The sequence below is a fragment of the Drosophila subpulchrella genome, unplaced genomic scaffold (assembly GCF_014743375.2).
Source record: "Drosophila subpulchrella strain 33 F10 #4 breed RU33 unplaced genomic scaffold, RU_Dsub_v1.1 Primary Assembly Seq354, whole genome shotgun sequence".
Classification (NCBI taxonomy): domain Eukaryota; kingdom Metazoa; phylum Arthropoda; class Insecta; order Diptera; family Drosophilidae; genus Drosophila; species Drosophila subpulchrella.
The window spans coordinates 9,142,753-9,163,215 of NW_023665577.1; the positions used below are offsets into that span (position 1 = coordinate 9,142,753).

The window sequence follows — 20,463 nt, forward strand, 5'->3', positions numbered from 1 at the left end:
TTATTTTACGCCAAAAACTTTAATATCAGCAATAGCTTATATATTCTTTCTAACAAAAATAACTCTTATTTTTACGAATCAAGTTCCTAAAAGAAGAGCTATAGCTAGGGTTAATAGTAGGACTACAAGTTCTGTGGGATTAAACTTGGGAATTATACAGTATGTTATATCAAAATTAAACAAAGATATTCTAAAGTGTATTGCGTCAATGAGCTTCAATTCTGATCTCGTGCGCGTCCTCGTCCTCAGTTACCATTTCCACCTTCATGTTCTCGGCCAGCATGACTGCGTTCTGGTGCAGCTTGGTCTCCTCGTGCTGACGCATGTGGTGCAGCAGGCGGAAGTCCTTGTGGCAATAATCGCATCGATACAGCTTGATGTCCGTGTGGATAAGCTCGTGCTTGGTCAGTGAGTGAGCGTAAGCGAAAGCTTTGTCGCACACCTTGCAAACGTAGGGCTTGATGCCGCGGTGAACACTAAACGAAAGTAAGCAGGTTAGTGTAACGATATAAATCAGAGGGGATTCCTAAATGAATAAATTTTACATTTCTACTTCAAAGAGTCTTTATTGCAGAAACATTAAATAATATGAAATAACTAAAGTATAATTAAATGTGACTTGTACTTACTTTTCATGGGACTTTAGGACACTCTCGTAGAAGAACTGACGGCTGCAGAAGCTGCATTTATAGGGTTTGCTGCCCGTGTGGGAGTACATGTGCTTCCTTAGCTGCTCGCGCACTTGAAATTTGGCATCGCAAAGTCTGCAAAGGTAAAAGCGTTGCGTTAATTGTAAAAGTGATTTTACAGACGATAAATAGTTTTTCAATTTTTGTAACTACACATATAGATTATTGTCATAAATCAAAACAACTTTTGAGTAAATAATGTTTGTGTAATAAATACATAGAGTTTTAAATACGTTTAGTTTGTCACTCTTCTAGTAAACTAGATAAACATTACAGATTAGTAGAGTTTGAGATATTTTTTGAGGATTGTACAATATTTGTTTGGAATATTTTGTACTTTCTGATAAGAATAACTGCTATGGTGTTATATTGTATGTAATTGATAAATAAACACAAAATGCTGTACCATCTGAACTTACTCGCATGCATACTGGCAGATGGCGTCATGACGTCGGCGGTGCTCCATCATCCGGCCGCGTTTCTCATAGAAGTTGCCGCAGACGTCGCAGATGTAGCCGCCCTTCTCGGTGCCGTCGGATGTGGTCAGTGTGTTTAGGCCACGGCGGACGCGACTGCGGCGGGCCTTCAGGCTGGCCTTGGCCGCCTCCTGGAGCGCCGATTGCTGCGAGGGAGTCTCCTCATACTCGTGCTTCTCGGCCTCCAGGACCACCTCGCCCTGGTCGGGGTTCATGTCGATGGTGTAGTTCTCCTCCAGGTACTCAATGGTGTCGCCTATGCACTCCTGCTGCTCGCTGGCGTCCACCTCTAGGTACTCCTCCTGCACCTTATCGTCGTTTTGTTCCTCTTCCCCGGCGGTGGTCTCCTCCAGTATATACATATCATCGTCGCATTGCGCCTGTGTGCCCTCCTCCTCCTTGATCAGCAGCTCATCGGTATCGTCTATCCAGCCGAGCTCCCGGCAGTAGTCCTCGATCTCGGCCTGCTTGCGAAGCGCCTTCTCGCGGAACTGATAGGCCATGTTGAGCTCCACCTTGCAGGACTTGCAGATGCCGTCCGGGATCTGTTCCCTGTCGTTTAGCTGGTGGATTGTGAGGTTCCTCATCAGTGTTATCTAGCCGGGCTGCGAGTCGCACTTACCTTGCTGTACGAGTCCCCCAGGAGTTGGATCAACATCTCGTTTGGCGTCTCCTCGCCCTCTTCACGGCATTCGTCCAGGCGCTGCAGTCGCACACTGGGCTCCAGGCAGACCCGGCAGGTGTGTGGTGTTAGTGCGCCGCGCATCCTTGGTTTTTACTCGCAATTTAATTAAAAGAACCGCTCGCACAGTATTTTAGTGTTAAAATTTGTGTTGCTAAAGTGTTGTGTAAAACGACTGAAAAAAGAAACGCAAAGGCATCGCCATTTTATTTGCCAGGGATGCAGAAACCCAACTCGCTGCACAGTGGTTCATTTCATTGGTACGTTCTGCGCGTAAAAATGAGTTGGCAAATAATACAAAATTATATGATTTTAAGCTATAAAGTGTATGATTTAAAATGATAAACGCATAATCAACTCAATTATGTAAATACCTAGCTTTAATTTGAATTACAATTCATAGGTTTTTATTAGTTATGAAAATTGCAAATCATATAAAAATCAAATATCTAAGTATTAAAAAAAGAATTTAACTTCACTGTACAATACCACTTTATAAAATTGATAAAAACTTAATGAATGGCATTTAACAACTGGGAAATATTATTTATTAGCAAAATAAAGTAAAAAGTGTTATGAACCAGTTCATTAGTTTGGTTCCGCGAAACAGTAGCGATAACGATAACAGTGAGATCTTTGAAAAGCTCATGTTGCAGGTTTTTAGTTAATCAGCGAATAATTTTCGATTTAATTACGTATTTAAATCTAAGTTAAGGCTAAGTAAGCTAATTATTTATGAAAATTTGCAAATACAACACCGTGTTTACATTCGAATGTCGTGGCAAAAAAAGGTCCATATTTCACCGCGACGATCTGGCAACGCCGCATATTTTTCGAGACGCAGAACGCAAGATATTTCTTATCTCTCGTAAAAAAAATGGATTATTTCGTTTCGATCGGTGCGTATCTGGGAAAATCGCATGCTCGTTGGCAGTAGAGAAGGCCACGCACTTTCCACGCCCCACGCCCAGCGCCCCCCGCCCGAGGGGAAAATGGGAAAGCAACATTATCTGGCATCCGTATCTTCGTCCGTCGCAGCCGTCGAAATGTTCGTCGCGCCAGTTATCGACTCGGCAATCTCCATCTCCTAAAGCACACACACTCAATCGCACGCAGCCCAGCACACAGGCACGCACACACCTACGTAACCTGCCAGCGGAAGAGCCCCTAATCTTGGCCAGAAACCACAGCAGCAACAACAACAGCGAAGGAGCAGCAGCAGCAGCAGGCGGAGGGAAACGGAGGCGCCGCTAGCACTAGCACCTAACATGTCCGAGAAGCACGGCCAGCTGGGTGCGCAGTGGACGAAATCAGCGGCGCCAGCAGCATCAGCACAAGCCTCCAATTCCATCCCCATAAATCTACCTATTCCCGTAGCGCTTCCCCTCCAGAAACCCAATGTCAATTCCTATGTCAACTGCAGCCTGCAGCCAACTGATATAGTCTACAATGCAAACCGATTTCAAGGACCTGCTATCCATGCCAAGGGCTCACCCTTGACCATTACGCCCGTGGGCCCTGGCGGAGGAGCTCCTGCCGCCGCCCAGATCTCGCCCACGAGCCACACCCATGTACCTGTACCTGTAGCCACGCCCAGCGGCTTTGTGCCGCCTCCGTTTCCCAATGCCGCCGGCGGCAGTGGTCCTCTCTCCACTTCCGTGCTCACTCCGAACCCCTTTGCAACGGCAGCTGGAAATGCTGCTGCCGGACTCGCCTTCGCCAATGCCTTCAACTTTAACACGGCCCAGCAACTGGGTCTGGGCAAGATCATGCACGCCATGGGCGGAGCCACGGGAGGAGTGTCAACGGTATCAGTACCAGTGACCACAAGTGCAGCAGCAGCTGCTCCTACGGCTCCCACAATAGCTGGCCAACGGCATCCCAATGAGGGCGTGCCTGCGGCCAGTGGAGTGATCAATTCCACCATTGCTGAGAATGTGATGAATGCTTTGGGAAGCTCCAACTCAGCGGGAGCTGCAGTGCCCAGTGACGAGAAGATGCGAAGAGTGCAGCAAGTGATTGAGGCCAGCTTGGAGTAAGTAATCAATGAAATCAGATAAACTGAGGCTCACCTTTTTAATTATTGTACTTTTTCTCTCTCAGCGACAATGCCAAGCTGCAGATCTCGCAGATCCTTGAGCGTGTCTCCGGATTAAAGCCCATTGAGAAGCTATTCCTTTATCTTCGATTGCCTGGCGAGTGTGCGGACACAGATCCGTTGCGGCAGCCACAGAACCCGCTGGGAACACGCTCGGAGATTAATCACACCATCAATTGGGTGCGTTCCCATCTGGAGCACGATGCGCAGGTGTCCATACCCAAGCAGGATGTGTACAACGATTACATGTGAGTGCTCCTTTGGCAGAGGTTTCCCTCATAGAGGCACAAAAAGACAAAGCTATAGAACGTATGGCTTTTAATGCCGTCTTACATTATTTTGATATATATATTATGTTCCATAGTCAGGACTCACCTGGTATACAGACATGCTAAAACAAAATTTCATGCAAATTGCTACGATTAGAATAGGTTTATTGGTTTTATACTACTCCCAAAATTGATATTTTTATTACATTTTACTTAATAAGAAATGACAAATAATTACCTTTCCATTTTATATAGAGTTTATTGCGAACGCCTCAGCATCAAACCGCTTTCCACGGCAGATTTCGGAAAGGTGATGAAGCAAGTCTTTCCGGGCGTGCGTCCTCGGAGACTCGGAACGCGGGGCAACTCCCGCTACTGCTATGCGGCCATGCGGAAGACCACCAAGCTGACGCCCCCACAGCTCCCTCAGCTGTGCAAGACGGAGCAGATCTTAGGGGGCGATAGCGCTGCCGATTCCAGTCAGCCGCCCAACGCCTCCAGCTTAGGCGGACTACCGTCGACGGGAGGCGATTCTGAATGTTGGGATGTGGTGCGCAGCTGGGCAGAAAAGTTGCTAAACACTAAGCTAGAAAGCGTGGCGGATCTAAGCGCTCGCATCAGAAGCAACAATGCAACAGTTTCGTCAAAAAAATACACACCCCGTGAACCCAAGGAAAAAAGGGTTTTGGCTGTAAGTGTAAAATAATATTTGATCAGAGATCCCTTATTCTATTTGCATTTATAGGACATTGGCCCCCTGAAGAAGCGACGCAAAAAGAAACGCAAGGGCTCCACATCCTCGGAATCCAGCTGCAATCAATTAGTTACTGGTCAGGACGCGGGTAGCAGCCAGGAGGCCAGTGACGAACAGCTAATGAAGATTAAGCAGGAGATCATAGACTCACCCATTCAGCTCCAACAAACACCTATAGGCTACCTGCAACAGGTTACGCCAATGAACCTGGCCCCAGACCAGAGAAGCAGCAGCGCTGTGCGCAACCTCACGCCGAAAATCTTGGATATGGGCTCTCCGGCCATAGTGCTCACGCAGCAGGAGGCCTCTCCCACGGGTATAGTGATCAAGGACGAGGTAGAGGACTACACCTCTAACATTTTTTGCAAGAAGGTCTTGAAGGCGCAGCAGACAAAAGGGTTCTGGGTTAACTCGCCAAGCAGCGGGTCAACGGGCGGTGGTGGTCTATTGGTTCCTCCAACAATCACTACCACCTCGGCCACACCCCCGCCGCCGAGCTCTGGTAATTCCCCAGTTCCAGGTCCCGGACTTTCCATGGGTCCACCCTCGCAGATGATGAACGCCAGTTCGGTGAGCCCGTCAAGTAGCGTGGACACCACTCCCAAAGTAGCCTCCCGAAACCAAATGATGATCCTGAGGGCCAAGCGTTTGATGGCAGCGGAAAATGCCGCCCTGGCAGCGGCCACCGAAGACTCCGGACTGCCCGAAAATCTGGGATTGCCCAGAGAGCGAGTGATCAGCATATGTAACATGGATAAGCATGAACTGGATGACTACTTTCTGCCTGGCGAGGATGAAGAGAACTCCGAGGAGCCCGACAACGAGCTGCTCCAATATTTTCAGATGGGAGACGCTGAGGAAAAACAACTGAATTCCTTGGATGCTGCCGAACAGAATAGGAATCCACAAGAGCCAACGACGATGGGCTCTGCGCCGGAGGCGATGCCTGCTCCCGGACGCGGAGCAGCTGTCGTCGCCGCTGCAGCAGCGATGCTGGCGCCGGTGCCAGCGCCTTCGATGCCGCACGGACAGGCTGCAGTGGGTTCTGCCTCAGCGTCTCTGGCCCAAATGTCAAAAAAGCATCAACAGCAGCAACAGAACCTGCACCAGCAATTGCAGCGTTCCAAGCAGCTGCCGATTATCAGCAACAACAAGAGAAAAATTAGCCTGAGCAACGCCTCCAGCAACGGTAGCAACAAGAACTGCATTTTCCTGCCCATTTCACCAAATACCAATGGATCAGCGGCGACAGCGGCAGCCACAGGAATGGCCAATCCCAGTCAAAACTGCTTTGCCAGTCCGGGATTGACTAGGATGAGGCAAAGACCCAACTTGTTGAGCAAACAGCAATCGCTAGACTGCGACAACCGTGATCCCATGATTGGTGCTCATCGCAAAGGTCGAGGCTATGTGTACAGCTATCCGACAAGCACGTCTGCTTCCGCTCCACCGAGTCCATCGCTTCTACAGCAATGGGTAGGTGGAAACTGGTCATTGGGAGGCGGAAATACGTCCAGCTTTGCGGACAGCAGCCACAGTGCCGATCCGCTGGTCAACCAAAATTCAATGGATCTGGAGACGAGTCTGGCGCTCACGGGAGCAAATGACCTGGATACGTCAGAAATGCAACGCTCTCAATCAGTGCCGTTGTCTCAGTTGCAGCGAAGGACCAGCCAACAGTCACCTAGTTTAAATTTTTATTCGGAGAACAGCAACAGTCAGCAGTCTGCGCCGCTTAACGAAGCCGGATTGCTTTACGAGGAGGTGGGCGTGGGTTCTCTGCTCTCGCCCAATTTCAACAGAAAGTTCAATAGCATGACGCAACAGACGGCCACCACGTGCAGCTCCTCGGCGGGTTCATCATCCGGCTACAGCAGCGGCGGCTCTGCAGGAATAGTTTCGCGATCGGTGCCCTCAACTCCGCTACCTCACCAGCAGCAAAATAGCCTCGCATGCCTAAATGGAAGTGCAGGTACATCAGCTAGTGGAGGAGGTGTCTTAGGAATTGGAAATGGAGGCAGTTCCGGAGCTGGAAATGGGTTTTTCGCCATCTCGGACACGTTTAACTGGGAAGGATCTACGGGCAATAGTAGTCAGTTGGGCTATGGCGCACATTCTTACAGTGCCCGCAATCCACTAGACATATCCAAGTCCATGCCAACGACGCCGATTGCAACACAACGTTTCCGCTACAGTCCTGCAGAAGTACACCGCGATTATCTTATAAATGGCAACACCATCGATAGCTTACCTTCATCCGCCTTTGCTGCGGGAGGTGCTACGGATCCTACATTGGTTCTGAGTGCGGACACCCTTATCGATGACAGTGCGCCAAGCAGTGCCGATGTGGTCGAGGCGATGATCGGTGTCACAGGCATACTCGACGACTTTTAGAATTTGCATGAAGAGAAAGCTCAGGAGATCAAAATATCAGAACGGCAGGACCCGGATGAGGCGGAGGAGGACGTAGTCCAGTCCGCTGCAAAGGAGGACGCCAATGTGGTGGCCTGTCTGCTGCAGCATGTGGACCAATTATAGAACATCCCATCTTCCGCTTGCTGCCGTACTGATGTCTCGTTAATTTGTTTGTGTGTTATCTATTAAGTTCTTTATTATTGTTCTTGTTCCATGTATATAGGATTTCAGTTTTGAACACAATTTTAGGTGGTATTGCCTAATTAACATACAGAATTCAATTTAATTCTAAAAGAAAAGATAAGACAAATATCTGGTAGCGAAAAGACACGGCTTTAAAAAACGTGTATCAACTGATATTCGATATGATTTAAGGACTGGAACATGAACATGTAAAAATCCTCCACACATGAGCTTTCTCTTCGTGCCACTCGCTAGCTAAGTAAAATCCAACAAAATCCTATCTTCCCTCTGTCTAAACTAATCAACAGCTTAACTGTGCCTCTAATTGGTTTCAAGAAGTGTCCAACAGCATTAGAGGTTTACGCTTGAGCCGACTTCTGTAGTCTAACATTACCCTCAGGCCCTCGTTGTATGTATGCAACTTGCATATTGTTATAATTACTAAACATTAACATTAACACACAGATGACGATGGTGGGTGCCCTTGCTGTATGTAGTTACATAGTTTTATTGTTGAACAACATTACAAATGAAACGAACTTAAAGTCTGAATGAAGGAAACGTGTGCAGCGGTTTTAAAAACGAAACAAATTTACAAAATGTAACTGTAAACGAATGTACATCTAGAACTATAGAACTAAACCTCGGCGCTCGACGAGTTTGTCTTCCTGCGACCCTCGACTGTACATATATAAGTATATATATATATATATTTCTAGAGGGATTTCCACACGGATTTTATAGAGGGTCGCAGCGAACCAGTCTCAGTTCAAAATTGTCAAATTTAATAGTGTGTTTGTATGGTGTCGTAAGGTATCAAGAATAACGAGCTTCGTCAATTGTTCATCCACTTACTGGCCTCGTGGGCGTGGTCCTTCGATTTTACTAACCCAATCCCGATCTGCATATTCTATTTGTTACACTATATCTATCTTTATCTGTCTATTTTTAACGCTCTTAATTCTTCTACTAGTTGTAAGTGTTTGTTTGTTATATCTGTTTATTATTTTTGTTTAGTTCACGCTTGGTCGGTCCGATCTGCGTAAGTTACTTTAGATTTGCTATCATTGGATTTTGTACGATGTCTGCAATTCAAATTTTCTAATACCTGAATTTCTAGTTGTAATGTCGTTTCTTGTGCCCAGTTTATCAGATTTTTTAGTTTCTTTCTAGCGATTTGAACAAAGTTTAGCTTTAAACACTTCTTATTAATAATTCACATTGCAAATGAATGTTAGTTTGTTTGTAAAACAAAGTAAAACACAAGCCCCGAACCTATTTTCGTTCTAAAACAAATGATTCCGCTCCCGAAAGCAGAACATGTTTTTAAAAAATGTAAAGAACATAAATCATAAATGTGCCTCAGGCTTTATTGTAAAACAAATATATACCATAACGAAAAATATTCATACAAACATACAAAATGCATAAAAAACAAAAATGTGAAAACAAAGAAAAAGTTAGCTACGTATACACACATAAATAGATTAATAGAACGTTATACGAGTATAATTAAATATACACTCATTTACAACAAGCAAGGATAGGGAATCAAATGAATTTGTTAGAACACCAGATTCAACCAGTAATTCATATATAGTCAACAAGAAATGATTCAATAACCAGAACTGCACCCATAGCCTAAAGAAAACATTGTCAGCTAAATTCTAAAATAATAAGCAAAGAAATTTAACGATTATTTATTTTTAAGCAGCGCCACTTACCCCGCAGTACGCTTTGAACAACAAACCACAATATACGAGTAAACAATAGCAATAGCCCTAAGTATGGTAAATAAATTAAACATATTGTCAACGGGAACACTTTAGATGAGATATATGCAATTATACAGAAACAATGCATTAAAGTTAAACGAACCAAAACTGTACTTTTTTATAAGATATTTGAATGACATAAAATACAGATAACAGAAACGAAAAATAAGCTATTTTATTGGTTCGGAAAGATTGTCCGTTGGCGTTCAGAGATGTTGGAACCATTTCATATCTTTTGCTTCTTCGCTGGCAGGAAATTTGAGTTCTCGATCAGCTTATCAAATTTAAATGATAACTATAATTATCTATGGAAATTGTTATTGACATAAAAGTTCGGACTATTTTTGAGTACGCCAGTCTCAAGCAATAAACAAGGAAGAACGCTATAGTCGAGTACCTCGACTATCAGATACCCGTTACTCAGCTAAAAGGACCAAAGGAAAATGGAGATATGCAGCAAAGCGAGGTTGAAATGCGCCACCTACCGGCGGTAGACAGATTTAAGCGTTGTGGGCGTTAGAGTGGGCGTGGCAAAGTTTTTTTTTGGATCAATCGATAGGTATTGACAAGACCAATACATTTCAGTTAAAATTTTGTATCTAGCATGAATATTGTGGGCGCCACAGGCTTGGGCGGTTTGTGGGCGTTAGAGTGGGCGTGGCATATTCGCGTGACAAACCTGCGCTGCGCTCAAGCCTACGGAATCTAAATCTGAATTCCCATTTCCCTATCTTTGATATTTTCCGAGATATCTGCGTTCATATTTACGATTTTTTGAAGTTTGTGGACGGTTTGTGGGCGTTCAAGTGGGCGTGGCAAACTTTTTTTTGGGTCAATCGATAGGTATTGATGAGAACAATACGTTTCAGTTAAAATTTTTATTCTAGTATGAAAACTGTAGGAGCCTCAGTTTTGGGCGGTTTGTGGGCGTTAGAGTGGGCGTGGCACTCTGCTGAAACAAACTTGCGCTGCGTAAGAAGCTCAGGAATCTGCACGCCTAATCTCAATAGCCTAGCTCTTATAGTTTCCAAGATCTCAGCGTTCATCCGGACGGACAGACAGACGGACAGACGGACAGACGGACATGGCTAGATCGACTCGGCTAGTGATCCTGATCAAGAATATATATACTTTTTGGGGTCGGAAACGCTTCCTTCTGCCTGTTACATACTTTCCGACGAATCTAGTATACCCTTTTACTCTACGAGTAACGGGTATAAAAATAAGAACTATCAGAACCCTCGAAATAAATCCATCAATCACTTCAGGCATAATAAATCCATTAAAACAGTGACCATGATGGATTGTACCTGCTTAATATACTGTCGTCGATGATTGTCTTTCGATTTCTCACATGCAGAACAGAAACGCCGTATTTTATTTGACTTTATTGCAAATTTCGGATAAGCAATGGGTATCTTCGTCCTCGATTCGTTCACTTCGTATCCAATATTAACTGGTAATAATGTGTATTATTCGAAGTGGACCTGCAATTCCAAGCCATATTAAATAAACTAGCATTTGCGATAATTATACTTTAATATTTTTTATTAAACGTTTAAGTTTAAAATAATAATATGCAATTAATATTTGTTAAATATACATAATAATACCTTTAATTTTAATATGCGTGTGTGCTCATTTAATGTTTTTTCCGTTTTTCACTCCCCGAAAATTTTACGTTTACGTTCTTCGTTTATTGTTTTATGAATTTTACATGTAAATTTAACTATTTAATAATATTTTATTTTTTATGCATTTTACATGACATTTTTTAATAGCGCCAAAATAATATTTCATTTGCTACAACTCTTGTTTATGGCGCCACATTCGTTTCCGACTTAGCTCGGGATCAGTATAATATTTTACGTATAAAAATCATTTTGCGCCTTGATGTACATATGTACTTGTTTCATTAATATAATTATTATTTTATTTACTCTTGTATTACTCGTATTACTCACTACGCTAATAGCACATTTGAATTTCCCTTTATTCGCTATAAGTACTGTTAATCATATAAGTTTTATAGTTCTTTATGTTTTGCTAAATATTTGTTGTTTATGCTGGTTTATTAAATGCTTGTAAATCATTTATTTCTTTGTTTTCGGCTTAATTGGTTTCCTGATATTTTTAGCTCCCACCCTGCTCGCTCGTATATAATATATATATATGTATATATTTTGTATATGCCTGCTATAATATAATATAATTTATAAAATTGTTGTTTATCTCGCTGAGGTGGAAAATTCATTAATTTATAAGGTTACTTGTTGTTCTGCTTCTTTTGCTGCTGTTGCGGTTGCGAATGCATGTTGCTTGTATACGTTATCTAATTTCCTCTACTTCAGTTTAGAATTATTGTTTTGCGATTAATCTGTTAAAGTATTTGTATATCCTCTGCTTGCTATTTGAGCACACTCAGTACATCAAATATTTATGTTCCTAAATGCGAGCGGAAATCAGAAAAAAAAAGTATAAGCAAAACAAAAACGCCTATAAATTTATAATTTAATAAATAATTTAAAATCGATTGTGCCATATATGAATATATTTTCTATGTCGAAAAAGTGCTGCTCAAATATTTAAATACGGTTGCAAATTCTCTAAAAGTAAAGTGAAATATTTGCAACATTGACTTTTGTAATTTTTATATACATTCAAATAATGGAAGCAACTTTCTTTCAATCCATCTTCATCGTCTTGAAAACAGGAACGGTTTTGGAATTTAAGGGTTGGTCCCAATTCAACGAGGCGAAACTGTAACGGCATATATTTCTGGAAAAAATGTGATAAAACTAAACCAAATAAATAAGAACAACGTAAAAATCAAAATCGGTGTAATTAGTTTACAGTTTTATTTCAAAATAATAAAGACAAAACACTCAACTTATGGGCAAACGTAATTAAACAATAATTCAAATTAAATACATAATGATAATAATTGGTAGTCGGTAAAAAGAAGTCAGTAACATTGTTCATCAGCAGTTGGTTTGTTTTCGGTTCAACCTTATAAAGAAATACGAAAAACTTCCCTAGTCTAATTAGAATTATCAATGAAATAAAAACACACTGGTGACAAAAGAGCTGGTGGATAGCAATAATCAAATAAAACAAGACAATTTAAGAGCTGGGCTATACAATAAGTTAGCTATGCATACACAATTCATTTAGTTAAAATTACAAAAATCTTCATTAAATACATTATAATTCACAGGATCCGTTCGCGATCCATTTACAAATAATGTGGCTAAAAAGCATCAAAGCATTGCATACTTTTCTGGTTACTCCTCCGTTCCATTCAGCAAATTGAACTAAATTAGTTTACTAAATTAATTACTCGTTGTGGTGGTTGAGTTGTTGTTAATGTTCATGTTGTTATTGGGGGGCAGCAGCTCGCCCGTTTGGCTGCGACTGTCCAATGACCAGTCCCAGTCCTTGCCCTTTGGCCGGAATTTGGAGGATTTGTGGTGGTGCTGCTGCTGCTGATGATTGAAGCCGCTATGGTGCGGAGATGATTTTTCCTTGGGTGATTTTCCAGGCTTGCCCAGAAGGGGTGCAGCCGCGCTGACCACATTATTGGGAGCAACCAGGTTGGGCGGACCGTTTCCAGCCGCATCTGCTGCCGTTGGCGGTGCACTGGAGTTGGAGTAGGCCAGCAGCTCGTCGCAGTCGTACTCCCAGTTCCTTTCGCAGAACTTCTTTTTGTAGTGTTTCTCGGAACTGCTCTTCGATTTACGCTGGTACTTCAGCGGTATCCCACCCAAATCCCCGGACAGAAGTGGTCCATTGGCCAAAGGCGGAGTGGCCACGCTGGCTGCACTGGGACTCGGGGTTCTGGGCATTCCAACGTCGGAGAGCGGCGGCGACTCGATGGCACTGGGATCCACCGGCGACACTGTTTTCACGGAGCTGCCAGCATGCAGCGAGGAGGATGCAGAGGATTTGATGCTACTATCGCTTAGGTGATCGGACAGGTGATGTTGCTGCTGCTGGTGCTGCGCCGGCAACTGTTGCTGCTGCTGCAGATGGTTGCTGTTCCCACTGCCGCTGATGTTGTTGTGCTGGGCATGGTGGTTGTACAGGCTGTTGGTGCTGCTGCCGCCGCTTCCAATGGGCAGCTCCAGTTGCGAGGAGCTGGAAGAGGTGGACAAGAACGTGCGCACCGCATCCGAGTTGCTGCTGCTGTGCGTTATGCCCGAATCCGGCGAAGTGTTGCAACTAATCGACGCCGGAACCGTGTCGCCATCAATGCTTCGCCTGGTCTTATCCAACTCAGTGCTGGCGAAGGCCACCAGGCGGTCGAAGCCGGAGCTGACCCTATGCTGCCAGTGGGATTCATCATCGGCGGCAATAACATCATCTAGGAAAGTGAGCAAACATTGTCGTTAGTTTTATCTCATTAAAGTGGGTGATAATAGTGCGAAAATTTCGATTGGGTTTGGGTGAGGTGGTGAGTTTTGGTGGATTTTTGGAAGAAATCAGTCGGAAAGGGTGGTAACGATAACACTGGCGATAACGCGTGGTGTCCTAAGCCTTTTCCATATTTAATTAATCTTCTTGGTACAGTTGCGTTGCGTTTTGCGTGCAGGAGGTTATGTTTTCGTGTTCTTTTGTTTTAATGGGTGATTTCATGTGTTTGGTGTGGTATATGTTAAAACAAAGGTGTTACATAATGAAAGTAAAATAAATAAATCATAATTAAAGAAAGAAACCAATTAGGCGCAACAGAACTTACCTCATGCTCGTTAAAATTTCATAAATTTTGTTCGGGATTTTTAATTATAATTTGGTTTTTGGCATATAAATTCTGTACTTTTAGTAGGTAAATTATTAAACGCAAAAATTAAAAGTTGTCTTTTGTAGGTTTCTGATTTGAAATCTTTGTTTTCATCAGGTTTTTTTGTACTCTGCTTATTATTTATGGATATTAGAAAATTGTTTCTTTCGCCCAACAACAAACATGTTTTCGGTTTTGCTTTTCGTTTGGTTTGTTTGAGGAATTTTGAGGTATGCAAGTCAATCAATTCAATTCAATCAGTTCAATGCAAGTCAATTCAATGCAATCGATCATTGGTTATTGGGGTACTGTGGGGCAACTACTACTACTATCGGCCAGAACATATCCGTTCAGATTCTGATTACTATGGGCAGCTGATAGTTTCGTTGGGCCAGACAAAGTCGTGCGAAGGCGACGTCTGGGATCATAATTAGTTATAGTACGTTGCGTTGCCAAATCGTTAACTGTATGGAGTAGAGCATAATAGAAGGGATAATAAAGAAGGCTGGATAAGATGGGACATAATTTGTTGGTTTGTTTGGTTGTTTTTGGTTCTTAGCATTACCAATTTGCATTTGCAGTTTTTGTTCGAATTTTAGTAAAATTGAAAATTAATTATGCATTATAATAACATTCCAGAAAGTTGCTTTTTGGGTTAATTTTGAAATAAATGTTTGCTTATGGGGGTGTGTGTGAGTGTTGTATATTTATGTATGGTTTTTACAAATAGCTTTTTAGCTCAATATGTGTGTTTGTGTTTGCGGGTGGCTCTGGGTAACATATTATATATGCAGTAGGTAGAGATGATTGATTTGGCATGACGCTGAGGATAAAATAGGAGCTAAATTACTTTTAGCATGTTGGATGTTGTTGGCTTTGATTTTGTCGATTACTTTTTGATATGATACAGTAATGTTTGTTGAGGCACGGAAAATATATAAATGATTTTAATATATATTTCACTCGCGATAAACTTAAAATTGCTCTAAATATTTCCAGTTACTCTTGCGGTTTTGATTTGGTTAAATTCTTTCATGTTCGCCTTTCGTTTTTACCCTCTAAAGTTTACAAATTTCAATGTCGATGGCAAAAATAAAAATACAATAAGCATCAAAAATCATAATCAAATAAAATAAAATAAAACATTCAAACGCTACTGAAACGAAAGTAAGCAACAATTACAGAGTGGACTACAAGTGTAAGGGACAAACACCAAACTACGAAGAACACACAACAATCAAAATGAGTTCAAAAGTAAGAAATTAAGATAGTTCGTTTTGCATGTTGTATTTACAATAGGTAAAATGTCTAAATGTTGGTATAAAGGTAAGTATAATTGTATTCAGATGTATATGTGTGTGCTGCTGTGTGTAAAAGCAAATCATGCCGAGTCAGAATTGGAGTTAGATCCTGAGCCAGAGCTAGAGCTGGAACTCGACGATGAGGATCCGCTATCGGAACCCCCATCTTCGGAAACCACTGCCTTATCTTCCGGCTCAGATTCCGAATCAGGTTCCGGCTCCTGCTCTGCTCGCTTCATGGTTAGATCTTCTGCCACCGTTTGGGCGGCTAGTCGAGTTTGGTATTTGTGCTGGTGAAGAATGTGTGGTTCTAGCGGGTATGCTACGTGTGCTGGTGGTGGTGCTTGTTGTGGTGCATATTTGGGTGCGGATACCCTGGTCGAGCTTATGACTTGGTCTACGTATAGCTTACCATCGTCGGCGGCATTGGCATTGCGCTGTCCGCCCAAAGTTGGCGTAGTGCTGTGGCTGTGGCCGTGCCCGTGCCCAAGACCGTGTCCAAGATGAGGTACCCTCAGTTGTTGCTGGGCCAGCTGCATATGTTGCTGCTGCTGCTGCTGTTGCTGCGACTGATGGTGGTGCAGCATTTGCTGCTGCTGTGGGTGGTGCGACAGCTGCAAAGGTCGCTCATCGCCCAGCAGCGAATTGATCTCGGGACTCATCAGCAGTGGTGGATCCACCAGCAACTTGCCATTGTTGCTGTTGCTGCGACGTCCGCATGACGATGACGATGACGAGGGCGTCGGGGAAGGCGTGGTCGCATCGTGAGCTGGAGGCGGGGGAAGCACTTGCCCGTTGGCATAGAGGTGGGCATGGTGTTGCTGCTGCTGCGTCGGTGGCGGCTCATAGTGGGCCAGTTTCGACGGACGCGGTGGTTGCTGATGCGGCGCTAGCGGCGAGCTGCGTTTTATTCCCACTGAAAAACCAATCAATGATTTAGAAATGGTCGGCTTTAAAGGAATGTTTTCAGCCTGCTCTGTATGCTTACGTTCGACTTTGTGCGGTGTCCCATTAAGGCTGGCTCCATGGTGATGATAGCTGTGGGCTGGAGGCGCCTGGTGGGCATAGTGCGCTGCTAGTTCCAAGCCAGGAGGCGGTACTCCCGCTGTAGACGAAGAGGCGGCTGCTGCGGCGCGCCGTTGACGCTCCTCAGTCTCCTCCTTGTACTTCCTGGCTCGCACATGATCCTGCAGCGAGGCAGCTAGACCTTAAGACAAATAAAATAAAGATAAAGTCAATTTCGATCGTTATAACACCCAAGACGACCTTTTTTATTCAAAAAATATTTGAATCTGGTTGACAAATAAGTTTGTAGTATTAACGAAATGGATATTTAATTTAAAAAGATAAGATGGATTTGCTCAATTTAAATGTACCTTCTAGTGGAGGATTGGCACCATTGAGACGCGGTCCTCGCAATGTGGCTGCTCCCGCCGGCCCTGCCACCTTCGACTGTTTCTGCTGCTGTTCCTCGTGGAAATAGGCCTCGATGCTGCCCTTCAGCTCCGCACGGGGCAAGGCCACCGGCTGATAGTCCCGTCCAGAACGAGCAGCAGCGGAGTGGGTCGTTGGCGGTGCTGTTCCTGCGTTGGCTCGAGCTCCACCCTGAGTCTTCTGAACATAGGCCACTTGTGCCAATGTGGCCAGATTACTGTTTCCACCTACTGCTGCTCCGCCAGCACCCACACTAGGTACTCTCTCTTGCGCATAGCTGGTGGGATGTGCTTCCTGGGATTCCTCGGAGAGCGGACGCACATGAACTCTCTCCGGTCGCTGGGCATTTAAGTTAATCAGCAGACGATCGTTGGATCGCTCATTAAAGAAAGCTCGCTCCATGAAGTTGGCGCCACTTGTGCTCATGTTTACAGCTGCATTGATGATGCTCTGATGAGAGATCTCCAGAGTTCGCTCGATTTCCCCGTTAACCAAGTCGCCAATAGTCTTGCCTGAAGTGGGAGGTCCTCCGTGTCCTGGAAGGGGTGGCGTGGCCTGCGGCGTCACGTGTTGGCTGAGCTTCTCCTGCGACAGATGACGACGCAGAGCCATTTTTGCGGGTGAAACCTGAGTGTAATCCGGCTGCGAGGAGTTGGAGCTTGGCCTACTTGGCGGACGGATGCGATAACCGCCGTAATCCGAGTTGGCGGAACTTGCTCGGGGCAGCAGCTCCAGTGGTTGCTGCTGTGGCTCCACTATTAATTGCTCCCGGCTGCCCGAACGCTGGAGATGAGCATCAGCCGGCGGTGCCTTGAACTCATTGGGATGATGCGGATGCGGATGTGGATGCTGATGCTGTACATGCTGCGGCAAACGATGTTGCTGATGGTGTTGCTGCTGGTGATGATGCTGTTGTTGTTGCTCCTCTACCCGTATGTGCTGACGTTGTGCCGCATGAGCAGCTGCTGCCAACATGAGTTGCTGTTGCTGGAGCTGATGCTGCTGCTGCACCATGTAGTGTTCATAACTACTAGCGCTTACGGAGCTGCGACGCCTCTGGTAGCCCAAATCCGCCGCAGTTGTCTGCTGGCCAGCTGCATACAAGGCAGCCATGTGGGAGGGTGGAGGTGGTGGTGGTGGTGGCGCCTGCCTAACCGGCGAATACTTTGGTTCTTTAGCTGCCTGATATTTGCCCGATCCGGTGGCCTTGCCCACTGCCCCGCCGTATGCTCCATATGGAAGATTTGCTGGCGGGGGCGGCGCCGTGGAAGCGGTGGCTCCTGCACCCGGTCCCGGCAGCGGTGGTGTTATCGGGGATATAGTTGTATTCGCGTTCAGATGCATCAAGCCCTGCGTGGACACGGTGATGATGTTATGCAGATTGTTGGGCAGAGACTGCGCAGGATTCATCGCTGCAGCCTGCTGCTGCTTTGATCGCTTGGGCGCCGGACTGTGGAGAGGAGAGGGAGATGGCGATGAATCCACTGCCTTGCTGCGCTGCTCCTGATCCTCGTTTAAGGCCGTGGTGATGATGCTCTTCAACCGATCCTCAAAGTTGGCAACCTTGGGTGATTCCTGCTTGCGACTGGCCGATAGCCCGGGTAGCTCGCACTTGGGCAGCTGGGAAAGAGTGACCTGTTGCTGCTGTTGTTGCTTGGGGGCTGGCATCAGAGTGCTATCTTTGTAGTGGTGGCTAGGGGAGGATTTAATGCTCACTGGAGCAGACGGTGGAGGTGGTGGCGGTGCCTCTAAAATTGCTTTGTTCTTGCCATTCACTTGGTAAGGGGGCGCAGCTGCTCCTTGGAACTTGCCAGCTTCGATTTGGCGGCAGGTCTCCACAATTTTCTGTGCCAGCACTTCGGGATTGCTTTCCTGGATCTTGCCCACTTCGGGAACCTCCGGCCACTCCTGGGACCGCGCACGGTGCTCCCGACTGCGGCGAGAGTTCTTCACAGAGTTTAATTTGTTATTGGTCACTGAATTCGTAGTGATGGTTGTGGAGGAGGATGAGGAGGATGAAGATCCCGATGACACGATCATATTTGTTCCTTGCGCCAAAAGCGTCGCTGCGGTGGTCCTTTCTTCCGCTGTCTTCTGCAGCACCGTAGTCTCCTGTTCGATGGTAGACACCTGGGCGTAAAGTTTCTTGCGTTGGCTTAGCGTATTGGCAATTTCCTTTAGCACCAACTCCTGGGCAGTGGTCTCGGAAAGTTCAGGGGGCACCTCCAGCTTCACCTTTCCATTAACCGTTCCACATAGTTTCTGGTATTCGGCAAGGTTCTTTAACTGCTTGTTCAAAAGTATCTTCTGCTCTCCCTCGTAGAAGGTAACTTCGTTCCGCATCCTGCTTGCAGTGTGCTGCAGATCCTTATGCCTACCTACAATCTCCTTCGCCTGGGCGATCAGATCGTTGGGTGAATTCACATGGATGCCCAGCTCGTTCATACGCACTTTAAGTAAAGCAACACTATCATCAATCAGCACCTTTATCTGCTTGTCCAACTGACTGGCTCGGTTCTTTAGCCTGGCCATACGCTCCTGCTCTTGGGCAATCTGCTTTTGAACCTGGGGGACATAGGCACTGGACTTCATGTGCTCAATCATCGAAGTGTACTGCGAGCGGAACACATCCAGGAGGATCTGCAGGGCATAGGGCGTATCCTGTGGCGCCGCAGGAATATCCAACTCCGTATGAGCCATGTTTTCCGTCAGCAGAGCTGTTAGCTGTTGGTCCACGGTACCAGGAGCTGCTGGCAGCTTCTTGGTCATGGAATCCAGGGAGGTACTCAACACCGTTTGCTTATGCAGTGCTTCTAGTCCTACGATCTTCAAGGATTTTCTGCCGCGTGCCCCCTTCTTCATGCGTCCTTTGCGTCCAGGTCCAGCGCTGGCCGCCCTTGGTTGATCCTCCTTGGAGCTGGAATCCTTGCTGGCCAACGCTGCCGCCGCCGCTGCTGCCACAGCCTCCGCTTCCCTTTGGGCAGCTGCAGCCGATTTGCTGGCTATCGCAGCTTTCCTGGTCAACTTTTTGCGCTTTTTCTGGGTTGCAGCACGTGCCTGGCGGCCAACTGTTCCTCCTACCATGCTACCCCCATTACTGCCGCCATTGCTGTTGGAGTTATTGTTCTCCTCGTCGTCCGACTGCGAACTCTTGCCCTTCGAACTGCACCAATCTGACCAAACTTTCCTGGTCATGGGGCCATTTGAGGCAGAGGTGGTATTGGTGGTCGTGGTGGTGTTGCCACCATTGCCGTTTGTTGCCTCGCCATCGCTCTCCGTGCTGCTTTCCATGTCCAGGCTACGTTGCTGCTGTTGTTGCTGATGCTGTTGTTGATGGTGCTGCTGTTGCAGTTGCTGGCGTGTTTTGGAGGCAGCTTGTTGCCCACTGGCAGCTGCTAATCCCCCACCGCTCACATTGGCCGGCGACTGCGATTGATGGCGCTGCTGATGGGCGGCGACAGCGGCAGCTCCGACCGATTGTTCCCGCTCCCGCTGGTGGTTGTTGTTGTTGGCGTGATTGTTGCTGTTGTTATGGTGGTTGTTATGATGGTGCTGGCCAACATTCGCCTCTCTTTTAGCGCGATCTCGTGTGGTGCGAACAGTTCCT

The 20,463-nt window shown here is 45.6% G+C and overlaps 3 protein-coding genes across 6 annotated transcripts in view; 1 reads left to right on the forward strand and 2 right to left on the reverse strand.

Annotated features, from left to right (window-relative positions):
• On the reverse strand, positions 1-2,059 carry LOC119560057 (zinc finger and SCAN domain-containing protein 12). The gene is made up of 4 exons (XM_037873364.1): positions 1,788-2,059; positions 1,109-1,728; positions 630-764; positions 1-476 (listed from the first exon to the last, which is right to left on the reverse strand). The coding sequence occupies exons 1-4, from the start codon at positions 1,929-1,931 to the stop codon at positions 206-208; spliced, it is 1,170 nt and encodes a 389-aa protein (XP_037729292.1). The 5' UTR covers positions 1,932-2,059; the 3' UTR covers positions 1-205.
• Positions 2,060-2,648: 589 nt separating this feature from the next.
• Positions 2,649-9,512, forward strand: LOC119559941. The gene is made up of 4 exons (XM_037873153.1): positions 2,649-3,882; positions 3,951-4,193; positions 4,470-4,905; positions 4,960-9,512. Exons 1-4 carry the CDS (start codon positions 3,116-3,118, stop codon positions 7,360-7,362), a joined length of 3,849 nt encoding a protein of 1,282 aa, XP_037729081.1. The 5' UTR covers positions 2,649-3,115; the 3' UTR covers positions 7,363-9,512.
• A 2,658-nt stretch (positions 9,513-12,170) lies between these two features.
• Positions 12,171-20,463, reverse strand: part of LOC119561001 (histone-lysine N-methyltransferase, H3 lysine-79 specific) — a 43,277-nt gene continuing 34,984 nt past the window's right edge. For 2 of the 4 annotated variants that reach the window (XM_037874816.1, XM_037874817.1), the window contains exons 6-9: positions 16,799-20,461; positions 16,411-16,629; positions 15,835-16,338; positions 12,171-13,704 (exon numbers count right to left, since the gene is read on the reverse strand). In XM_037874816.1, the coding sequence (XP_037730744.1) occupies positions 12,674-13,704; positions 15,835-16,338; positions 16,411-16,629; positions 16,799-20,461 (5,417 nt within the window). In that variant the 3' untranslated portion in view covers positions 12,171-12,673. Of the gene's footprint in view, positions 13,705-14,079; positions 14,586-14,630; positions 16,339-16,410; positions 16,630-16,798; positions 20,462-20,463 lie in introns of those variants that run through there. The other 2 variants (XR_005221052.1, XM_037874818.1) reach the window with 2 other exon arrangements.